Source organism: Danio aesculapii, chromosome 19, assembly GCF_903798145.1.
Source record: "Danio aesculapii chromosome 19, fDanAes4.1, whole genome shotgun sequence".
Classification (NCBI taxonomy): domain Eukaryota; kingdom Metazoa; phylum Chordata; class Actinopteri; order Cypriniformes; family Danionidae; genus Danio; species Danio aesculapii.
In genome coordinates this window covers 37,882,223-37,894,676 of record NC_079453.1, presented here as the reverse complement: position 1 = coordinate 37,894,676, position 12,454 = coordinate 37,882,223, and the positions used below count along the sequence as shown (strand labels likewise).

The following is a 12,454-nucleotide window of genomic DNA, read 5'->3' as shown; positions in this document are numbered from 1 at the left end:
ACTGATTTCTTTGAGAAGCTTGGGTCCATTCCAATGCGTCTTCTTTAGTGTTTGTGATGATTATATACACACAATATACATAATAGCTGTTCACATGAAAATGCAAGGCCGTCATCTTTGTATTTATCCACTCTGGATAAATCTTTTCTTTTTAAAAAATACTGAAATCTCTGTGTGAAACTTTTTTCTTTGTTGCAATCTTTCTTTGAGATTGCAAAAGACCAGCTTCTGCTTTAAACTCGACTGACTGGATATCTACTATTAAATATCTGCTATTCAAAAATATAAAGATAAATGTTAAATACAGTAAAACACCCTAAATCTGTTGAAACGCAGTGATCTGATGGCGGTTGTGTTTGCAGCTGGATATTATTGGGAGATCGCTGACAGGAACAGTGAACCGCTCCGACAGATCATGTCTGAAGCTCGTATGCAAGTTTATTTTACATTATTTGGCAGAAACACCACTGAGCCTTATATGGGCGCGTGTCTGTTATGAAACACTCACAGGACATTAATTTGGACATCTATGCGGGTATATTAAATAGTTCACACAAAAATAGTGAAAGAGAGACTTTCACTTCATGCATAGTTTGTGAATGAACAGACTTGCGTGTACTAGTTGTAGACACGATCATGTTTTTGCGCTGAAGTAATCAATCAGAGAACAAGAGATAGTGTAATACTTTGATAATTTTAATATAGCATGCTAATAATGAAATCCGAAAATTATTAAAGAATAATGATTATACAATTATTATTATTATTATTATAAAAATTATTATAGTATAATATTGAGAGGTAATTTTAAGCTATCTTGCGTCCCTCCTGCAGGATCGCTGAGGTCCACTAGTGGTTGTCAAAAACAATAGCTTACTTCTCTGGGTTTTTACATTTTTCAAATTTTTTCAGATAATGTAAGTACATAAGTCAGTTAATTTTATAACACTGTTCTAGCGATTTTGCATATTATAATGAAATAAAAAAAGTATTGTAATATAACAAAGATACTGTAAAATATTTTTCCTGCAATTTGCTTGTACCACACATACTAAGATGCCTTAGAAAAAATCTTATTAGTGCATGTACACAAAATGACAGCACCACAACATGACTTTTCAAGGATGATTTTGACATTCAGTCATGAATCTGAAAATGTAATCTACCAAAATGAGTTGTTTATCCATCTAGTCAGGATATTCTGCATTTCGATCATTTGGGTCTCGCTCCTTGCTGAATAATATTAGATAATTTCCTCTATTATTAAATCATTGGTTTACTTCACAGATGCTGTTTTGTGCCTTTGATGGTTTGCAAATGAGTTGTATTAAAAACAGAGAAAAATCACTGGTCAGAGACTCCTCCACAGAATAAGAAGTGACTGAGCTCGTACTTAATACTAAGCAACCGAAACGCATACTGCGTGCACTCATTTAAATGTTAATGATTTCATTTGCAAAAATATAGTGCTAGTGACTCAGACCCATTTTTATCCCCTTCTCTCAGCGCTGGCGGGTTTGCTCGCTCTGAGCTGGAGAAGAAGTTAAAAAATAATAATTCATTGCATCAGATGTGCAATAAATAGCAAACGTGGACTAAGCTCTCGTAAAGTATTCTTACCTCCCCATTCGTCTCATTCTTTCTCCTTCTGTAGGCCTGTCTTGCTTTGTGTCTATATGGCTTGTTGAGCCAAATCTGACATTTGGTAAATACTACAAGGATGAGCTTACTTTGCTTTGTCAGGCAACTTTCTGTTGCCTTTTCAGCTTATGTGATTAGCGCTCACTACAATAAAGATGTCCTACTGTGCCTGTCTTATCTGTGTAATTAACACTGATTCTGACAATGCCAAAACCCCAACACCCATACAGTGAAGCTTAGGGCAGGTGGGGTGTTTTTGGGCAAACAATTGAAAGAAAAATGTAATATATGGTATTAATTGTACACATCTTTGAGTTTCAGATTGTATTCTCTATGTGTATCAAACAAATACAGTGCTGTTTTAAAACATGATGTGTGAATAAAACTCACCCTCGGCTCATAAGAAATACATGCATTAGCTTACATTTTTGTAAAAAAGTTAAATGCATTGCGTTGGGTATGTTCAGCTGCACGTTTCCGATGACAAATCCACTGGAGGGCGCTGTCTGTATTTTTGTACATTTAAAATGCATCAGTACAGGGTATGTTTTTTTTTTTTTTTGTTGTTGTTGTGTTTAAGACACACAACCTTCTTGTACACATTCACAATCTCTTAGCGATCCACTGACCTAAACTCCTCCCTAAACCCATCTAATAGGCTTTTCAAAAACCTTGATCTTACATTGCTTTTTCTCTATTGTGGAACCATGCTTCACTGGACTCAAACCCAAATGTATCACATTATTGGAAATATGTGCCTCAGCCTACATTTTTATAAAAAAGTTAAATACACTGCTTTGGGTATGTTTTAGCTGCACGTTTCTGATGACAAATCCACTGGAGGGCGCTGTCTATATTTTTGCAAAATTGAATTGTGTCACTATAGGGTGCAGTCAGATACATAGCCTTCTTGTTCACATTCACAATCTCTTAGTGAACCACTGACCTAAATTCTTCCCTAAACCCAACCAATAGTGTTTTGAAAAACAATTGTACGAGAAACAAATACACTGCACCATGTTGTTTTACCTTGATTTTACATTGCTTTTATCTGTATTGTGGAGCCATGCATTACTGGACTCAAACCCAAATGTATCACATTGATGGAAATATGTGCCTCAGCCTGCATTTTTGTAAAAATAAAAATTATAATAATTACACTGATTTGGGTACGTTTTACCGGCACATTTCCGATGACAAGGTCATTGGAGGGCGCTGTCTATATTTTTGCAAATTTAAAATGCGTCACTATAGGGTACAGTCAGATTCACAACCTTTATGTGCATGTTCACAATCACCTAGCGAACCGCAGACCAAAACCCTTACCTACACCCAACTAATAGTGTTTTCAAAAGCAAACGTATGAAAAACAAATACACCGCGACCATGTTGTTTTACCTTGATTTTGCTTTACTTTTATCTCTATTGTAGAACCATGCTTCACTGGACTCAAACCCAAATGCATCATAATTACAACACTACAAAGTAAGTTACCGAGTAAAATGTCAACACCAGAAAAGTTAAAGCATAAATAGATTTGAAATATTTATATGTATATTTATGTAAATCAAAATATATTTGATTACAAATCATAGACACCGTTAAATGGTTTTGTGGTAATTATTTGGTAATGATTCCTCAATATTGTTTCCGCTGGGGTAAATTAATAAGTATTAAAATATTGATTATTATTATTATTATTATTATTATTATTATTATTATTATTATTATTATTATTATTATGCTTGTTAAATATTATGTTTTAATTGTTAATTTTTTTTGTTTGAATTAAACTGAAACAAGTTACGAAAGCTACTATGTAATTTATATATCAAAAATGCTTTGAAGTAGAAACATAATTTTTGTAACCCGTTTGTTTGGTAGCAAACATGCCTGACTCATATATAACTCAATAAACATTAATTTAAAAAAAGATGTAAAACCATTCATATACCATAAGGGACATTTACTTTTTACTCACTTTTAACTTAAACTATACACTTGCTTTTCCATACTTTTTTATAAGATAATATCAAAGAACGTTGACCTGTACGAGGTCATATGTACTAATCATTTTGGAAATGGTTTAAAAGGTGTTGTTGGTTTACTTACGTTTCATGTTATTGTGAAATACACTTTTGCTTGAAAGGTTTTTCTCAAGCAATAGTTCAGTCAGAAGTGAAATTCTGTCATCATTTATCCACTATTGTTTTGTGTTTCAAACCCATATGACTTTCCTGCGTCTGTAAAATAGAAAAGGAGGAACTCTAAGGATCACGATGGCCACTGGCTATAATTACAATCACAGCTTTACAGCTTTTGCGAAGGGACCAACAATTTAATCTTGTCTTCACACCAAGTTATCAGATGGATTCAGATGGCATGGGAAATTACACTCCCATGGGTCCTGCAATGTCTGGAATATCATGGGATTTTAAAAGATCTACTTCAGACATTGAAAGTCTATTTCTTCAGTCCAAGTCATGTATTTTCAAGGTTTTTTTCTTTGTCATTTTAAATTTGATTCCTATTTATCAAAATACATTTTTTTTCTATACTGTTTTTAATGACATTGTTTGCCTATTGTTACAGTTATTTCTATGTTTCTCTTCTATTTATTTCCTTTCTCACTTTTCAACCAGCATTCAAATGCAGTCACCAGGCTCTACCATTTTTTTTTCTCTGCTTAGCACTCAACCAGACCCTCCTGAATTTTGTGGGAAAGATTTCTGATGACTGCAGCCTATATTACAGATTTTGTGGCGACTTTCTCAAAATTTGCATCAATACCAGTGCCATGGTTTTACTGTGAAGTATATAGACAAATTTACACATCTTAGTTATTACTTTTTTTATCTGTAATGAACAGGAGCATGACAAAAGAGATGAGGATCCATTTATTTAGAGTGGTCAAAGCAGGCAAAGGTCATAACAGGAGTAAACAACAATATCCACAAAGAGTAATCCAATAGCAGGCAAAGGTCAAGGCAAGAAGCAAACAATTGTGAATCTAAAAGACTGTCCAAAACAAACGAACCAGGCAGGAATAGGGAACAAGAAACATTCTCAGAAATGTCTATACATGAAACAAGAATTTGCAAAGCTAGTGAGTGACTGGCTGTCTTAAATAGAGCAGATGACTGTGAACAGGCGGTAATCAATATAGTAAGTGCAAGAAAGTGTATTCAGGTGTGAGTTGCAAAACGTGATGGTAAATGTAGTCCGGCTGAGTGGCAGAGGTGATGTGTGGAGTGCAGCTGGTCACAGTTATCATTATCGTAACTTTTTTGCACACCAGTCAAGCACTTTCTATAGATAATATAGATAAATATAGATAATATAGATATAGATAACATATACATATATATATATATATATATGTATAGCAAATATAGATAAACAATGCAGATGGAAAGATATGTTGAACATTTGTCATGCCTGGCCAAAAATCTGAAAGAAATATGAGGCGTTAAAAAAAAAAAAAAAAACATCGCAAGATCTTTTAAATTTTGTGCCATTTGCTTGATTTTTGCATTTAATCTACCAATCACAGAATTCTGGAGGAACTGTTAAACAAAACAGCTGCCAGTTTTTCTATTCATTATACTGTAGGTCATGGAAATTCAGCTTTTTAGTCAGGGAAAGTCAGAATGTTTTACATTTGGCTTAGAGTGGAAACGAAATAACAAATTAGTCACACATGGACCACTTTTGAAGCTGCTTTTGCATTTTATTGTTGAACACCGAAAGCCTTATTCATTGTAATTGCTTGAATAAGGAGAAACCCCAACAATCTCAAAGTAAAGTTTGCCTTTACTGTACTGCAGAAAAAGAAAGACCAAAGTGCAGCACACTAAAAAAAACTGTCTTCTCTTCAATATTACAGGTTTACTGGTCCAAACCTGCCATCTCCCATCATCAGCAGCAAGAACTGGCTGAGACTCCACTTCACATCAGATGGAAACCACAAACTGAGAGGCTTCAGTGCTCAGTATCAAGGTAAGAGATGAGCTGTCGTGGGACTGGTGCTTTAACTTGTGTATGTCTATGTAACAAGACATAGAAACCACTCAGGGGTCCTAGCTGTCAAAAACATCTGGAGAAATGAGTGAAACAGACTGAAAGGAGAGAGATGGAGAAAGTTAAAGGGTAGATGTGCTGTATGCACGCCTGTTTTCACGACCTACAGTATCCTATGCAGCATTCTGCTCATTATAAGTTTGTGCTGTTTATTATTAGTGAAAAAGGTGAAAGTATATAATGTTATATTCTTTATATAAAAGTGTATTAGGATGCAGCTTTTCGGTTATACATTTGTGTTATGTATATTTATTTATTTATTTATTTACTTGTTTATTTATTTTTAATATTTATTTATTTTTCAATTTTATTTATTTATTTGTTTATTTGTTTATTTATTTTATCAGTGATAAATATTGTCACCATTTATTCATCCTCCACTTGTCCAAGATTGAGTTTCTATCTTCTGTTGAACACAAAACATTTGGTAATTTTGAAGAATATTGGAAACTGATAGACGTTCATAGGTTTTTGTTTTCGTCATCATGATACGTCATTGGCTACTGTTGCCAATTTTTTATTTATTTATTTATTTATCTTATTTGTGTAAAAAAAAAAGTTAACTATAAATGTTTGAACAAATTGAGCTTAAATAAATAGTGAATTATTTTGTTTTATTTTATTTTATTTATTTTTTATTTTGTTCGCTCTTCTCTTCCTTTTTAAAAAAGTGCACTACTACTTAATTTAATTTATTTATGTATTTTTTATTAATTTATTCATTTATTTATAATTTTTTTGTTAGCTCAAACAAATGGGAGGATTTGTCTCTTCCCTTTTAAAAATTATACTACTATTTTATTTTATTTAATTTTTTATTATTTTATTTTAGTTTATTTTTTTTTTTATTTTGTTAACTCAAACAAATGGTAATATTTTTCTTTTCCCTTTTAAAACGTATACTATTTTATTTTATTATTTTTATATATTATTTATTATTTGAACAAACATGAGAAACATTCACTGTTCTCTTTTTAAAATCAAACAAATATTATTTATGTATTTATTTATTTATTTTATTTTAAAATGCTATTTCTAGTGCTGACATTTAGCATGCGCCTATATACTCTAACTGACATTTTTTTTCTCAGTGTGTTTTTATAATTAGACTAAAATAATTTGAATCATCCTTGATAAATGTTATTTAATTAGTTGAATATCCCCTGAATATATTTTCTGACATACACTCACACTCACAGTGTCTGGCTTCACTCTAATCACACTCTGCAGTTCAGAGTTCAGCACTCAGAGGAGATGAGCAGAGGATCGGGATTAATCAGCTCAGCTACAGGAAACAAAGACCCAATCTGCAGGAATTTCACCTCCTCTATAAGCAGATCAGAGCGATGGGATGGGATTACAGGCCTGGAGTTTGATAAATAAATACTTTTAGAGTATCAGGAAGAAAGAAAGGAGGGTTAAGCTTTTAATTAGATTTTGCATTGACCTCTCTCCTTTTTATTTTACCTCTCTTACTTCCTCTTTAACCTTTAGTGAAATGCTCTGGAATGAGTAATGTCCGAAGAGAAGACACTCTTTACATAACAAGCTACTTAGCTGGCTCTCAGTCTTTTTCCAGGACTGTCGGAGATTAGGTATTGAGAAGAGGGTTAAGCGGTTTTAGAGAGTGACTTATTCAAATGGTGTTATGGTTTTATAGGATAGTGAATGCGCCAAATGGAAGCGGTGGTAATAAAATGTTGATGATGTTGAAAATGTGAGATGAATATTAGAAAGTATGAACAGTAGAATGAAAGAATAATTTACTAAAAGTAATGCATGTGAGGGCGACACGGTGGCTCAGTGGTTAGCACTGTCACCTCACAGTAAGAAGGTCACTAGTCTGAGAAATTAAAGTTAATAAATCCGCTTGGTAAGTGTGACGTCACGCGAAGCGGCTTCCGGGTCCAAGCGCTCTATCAATCTGTATGAGGAGACTCATGAAATGGTAAAAATAAATGTGTACAAAGCGCTGTAATACTTTCGAAAATCACAATTACAATATATATGTCCATGCCTAATATCCGATTGGGCAGAAAGTGATTAAAATTTGAATTATGAATTAACATTTTAGTATTTGTGATGCAGCAAGCCCAGAGATTGTTGCGTACACTATGACTTTATATAACATTCACTTTAATGTGTGATAGGACTAAAAAGTGATCATGAACAAATATTTTGTCAATTCAAATGAGTGTCGGCTTGGACCCAGAAACAGTATTACATACGTCACAAACACATCACCACTTAACAAGCAAACTGCAAGAAAAAGAATTTAAATGAATGCAAGAAATGAAATGAACACTACACATAAAACACAAAAGCAAAAATAAATGTCAGATAGAAAGAAGAAAAAAGAAAACACGTACATTTGTAAATAAAAGCTTTAAAGTACACGCATATGAAAAAAAGCTGAAAAAAATAACTAGAGAGAAAGTAAGAAAATGAACCAAGAAAGAAAGGAATAATTGACAAAAATCACATATAAATACATTTATAGTTTATAATTTCAGTAAAGCATCCAAATAATGAAATATCAGGGTTAATATATTTTTAAAAAGACATGGAGAAATAATAAAGAAAGAAATTAAATAAAGAAAATAAAAAAAGAAAGCAAGAAAAAAGAAAAAGGAAGAAAGAATGAAAGAAGAAGAATGTACAATTAACAACAAATACATTTAAAAAAGTTGAATTTTCCTCAAAGCAATAAAAAATGAAAATAAATAGAAAACAATTAGAAAAAAAGGAAGAACCATTGCTAGAAAAAGTGAAACCTACATAGAACAGCACAAGAGAATAAGGCAAGTAAGAAAGGAAGAAAAAGGAAAGAAAGATTGCACAAATTAAGAACGTACAAATGAAAAAAACAAGCTGAAACAAAAGTGATTAAACTAGAAAAAATAAAGCTACAAATTAAGAAAGAAAGAAAAAAAAGATAGAAAGAAAGAGAAAAGAAAGAAAAAAAGAAAGAAACAAACAAAGAAACAAACAAACGAAAGAAAGAGAAAGAAGAAAGAAAAAAGAACGAAAGAAAGAGAAAGAAAGAAAGAAAGAAAAGAAAGAAAGAAAGAAAGAAAGAAAGAAAAAGAAAGAAAGAAAGAAAGAACGAAAGAAAGAAAGGAAGGAACGAACGAACGAACGAACGAACGAACGAACGAACGAACGAACGAACGAACGAACGAAAGAAAGAAAGAAAGAAAGAAAGAAAGAAAGAAAGAAAGAAAGAAAGAAAGAAAGATAATCATTTGCAAAAATGAATACATTTATAATTTAAAATTTCAGTAAAGAATCAAATAATAAAATATCAGGGTTATTGTATTTTAAAAAGACAGAAAAATAATGAAGAAAGAAAAAAACAACAAAACAGAAAAAAGAAGAATGTACAATTTACAAAATCATTACCTTTTAAAATGTTTCATTTTCCTTAAAGCAATAAAAAACTGCAATAGCACAAGGGAAAAAAGGCAAATAAGAAATGAAGAAGGAAAAAGAAAGATTGCACAAATAAAGAACATACAAATAAAAAATTAATTGATTTAAATTAGAAAATATTAAAGCTACAAATAAAGAAATCTAACAGACAGAAGAAAGAAAAAAGAAGGATTAAATGAAAGAGAGAAAGAAAATAAAGAAATAACACTTTAAAGTACAAGTATGATCGTTCAAGCTACAGTATTGTAGGATTGATCGAATGCAAAAAAGGAGCATTAAATTATTCTCATTTACTTTAAAGATGACGTGTGTAATTTCAGTAATACAAAAAACAAACGACACTTCACCTTTAAGGTGGTTATGAATATAATTCATTCAAAATGCTTGAATGGAATTGATTTGCTGCTACTGGGTTTTGCAAAAGCAGCTGATTGCTAATGTTAAATATCTCCATTACAAATGCTTCCCCAAATTCAGATTTTCTTTCAAGAGCCTTTAAGTGCTGAAGCTTTGAGACAATAAAACCAAAAACAATGACAGCCTGCATGTGTGTGCGTTTGCGTTCAAAATGCACGCTGGCATTATTTTGTCGCTTTTTCAACAAACATGCTGTGCTTTGTTCACACACAATAGGCTTTTTTGTACTAGAATGACAGCATCTTTGAAAGACTGTAATTGTAATTACAATGTGGTTCATGATTTGTAATGCCTAGCAAGCATCTGGCCTATGATTATGTATTTTTTTCAGCTTGTCCTTATCCTTCTTGCTCTCAAATAAACGTGTTTTAATTCTTTTGACTTTCAGTGAAGAAGATGACAGAGCTGAAGTCCAGAGGGGTGAAGATGCTGCCAAGTAAAGACAACCACAGCAAGATATCAGTTTGTAAGTCAAGCTCTCCATGTTGAAGAAGGACATTTTCTACATTAACATTATGTTTACATAAATGCACCTGGCAGATGCTTTACTCTGTGATGTAAATTTGCATTTAAGGCATAATTGATCAATTTATGCACTCACTGTTAACTGAACATGACCTTGGCATTTCTAGCATAAAAATTGTAGTATACTTTAGCTGAAATCAAAATCAAATATCATTCTGAACAAAGTCAGGCAAAAAATTTGTTGTTTCATGTACTGAAGTGTAATTATAATTGAAAGTAGTTCTAACTATAAGTTTAGTGCCATTTATTGAGTTATAAATCAGTATATTAGTCATTTAAAACTGATGTAATGATGCCAAAAATGCAGCTTTTTCATCACATCTATACATGTAAACATTAAATAGAGCATATAAACATTTGGTTCAAATATGGATAAACCCAATGTTGGGTTGTCCATATTTGACCCAATGTTGAGTTAAAACAACCAAGCCATTTTGAAAGTGTAAATACCATTTATTTGTACTTGATCACAATTCATAAAGTTGGCCTTAATTTAATTACCAGTTACTTCCTCTGGAAAGCAGTGTACTAATGTGTTCATATTGAATTGCATAACATTTCTAGTGCTTTTGAGGTGGGGTATGGGTAAGGATAGGACAGGTTTGGAGATATGGGTAGGTTTAAAGTGTGTTAAGGTGTAAGGGATGTATCAACAGTGTAATTATACATGTGTAACCCTGCCGGTCCTACATCACCCAGCCTGCTCCGAGCTGGGATCGAACCAGCGACTCTTCGCATGGCAGTCGGTTGCGCTAACAAGGAAGTTAAAGACCATGGCCTCTAGCATCTGTCACTATAACACTTTTTTTGGGTTTAGAGAAGTGAGGGTTACCTGCACAGCACTTTACTGACTGGCTTCTGTAACACTCACTAGAACCCCGTCAGTCCTACAACACCCAGCTTGATCCCAGCTTGGATCGAACCGGCGACTCTTATCATGGTAGCTGGTTGCTCTAACAAGGACGATAACCTGACTCCCATCCAGGTTACGGCACCTATGTAACCCTGCCAGTCCTACACCACCCAGTCTGCTCCATGCTGGGATTGAACTGGTGACTCTTCGCATGGGAGTTGGTTACTCTAACAAGGATGTTAAAGACGATGGCCTCTAGCATCTGCCGCTAGAACACCTTTTCGGGTTCAGAGGAGTGAGGTTTACCTGCACAGCACTTTACAGTCTGGCCTCTGTTACACTCATCCCCCTAAACCTCACATCGCATCTGGGTCACAGCAACAGTGTAACCCTGCCAGTCCTACACCAGAGCCTGTAACGAGCTGGGATTGAACTAGAGACTCTTCACATGGGAGCTGGTTGCTCTAACAAGGACGTTAAAGACCATGGCCTCTAGCATTTGTCGCTAGAGCACCTTTTCAGGTTCAGAGGAGTGAGGTTTACCTGCACAGCACTTTACTAGCTGGCCTCTGTTACACTTAGACTTGTTAAACCTCACTCCCATCCAGGTCACGGCAGCAGTGTAACCCCACTGGTTCTACACTACCCAACCCGCTCCGAGCAGGGATCAAAACAGCGACTCTTTGCATAGGAGTGGGTTGATCTAACATTGAGGTTAAAGACCATGGAATCTAGCATCTGTCACTAGAGCACCTTTTTGGGTTTAGAGGAGTGAGGTTTACCTGCACAGCACTTTACTTGCTGGCCTCTGTTACCCGCAACCCCCCCCAACCCCCCCCCCCCCGAACCTCACTCCAATCAGGGTCACGACACCAATGTAACCCTGCCAGTCCTACACCACCCAGCCTGCAACGAGCTGTAATTGAACCGGAGACTCTCCACATGAGAGCCGTTTGCTCTAACAAGGAGGCTAAAGAACATGGAACCAAAAACAAACAACTTTTTTTTTGTAGATTTTGCAGTGTAGGTTTTGCAGGAATGTGTCTTAATTTTGCTATTCAAATCAAGCGTAGGTAAACTGAAAAAAAACTGAATTGACTTTAAAATATTTCATAAAGCTAAAATATTTTTGCTCTTTACAAAAAAAATTTCAGGGTTTTTTCACATTGTCATCATTGTCCATCGTCCATGAATTGCCAAAAGCAGCAGCACGCTTACCGTACATTCTCACTCTGCATGAGCACACAACCTTGACCATCACTATTATCTTTATTCTACACTGTCAATTGGAGACAAATGGAGCCACTTCTCTCCCTGAGGCCAAAGGGGAGGGGAAATAACTTACCGTTCTCATTGTTGGCAAAAGATTAGATTAGATTAGATTCAACTTTATTGTCATTACACATGTACAAGTACAAGGCAACGAAATGCAGTTTAGGTCTAACCAGCAGTGCAAAAGCAGCAAGTGCAGGATATAGGTATAAGTTATAAAGTGCAGTTATAGAA

The 12,454-nt window shown here is 34.1% G+C and overlaps 1 protein-coding gene across 1 annotated transcript in view; it reads left to right on the top strand.

The window, feature by feature from the left end:
* Positions 1 to 12,454, top strand: part of csmd2 (CUB and Sushi multiple domains 2) — a 543,350-nt gene that overhangs the window by 222,430 nt on the left and 308,466 nt on the right. Inside the window, exons 7-8 of the mRNA XM_056479194.1 lie at positions 5,528 to 5,640; positions 9,959 to 10,036. Coding sequence (XP_056335169.1) covers positions 5,528 to 5,640; positions 9,959 to 10,036 — 191 coding nt within the window. The remainder of the gene's footprint in view (positions 1 to 5,527; positions 5,641 to 9,958; positions 10,037 to 12,454) is intronic.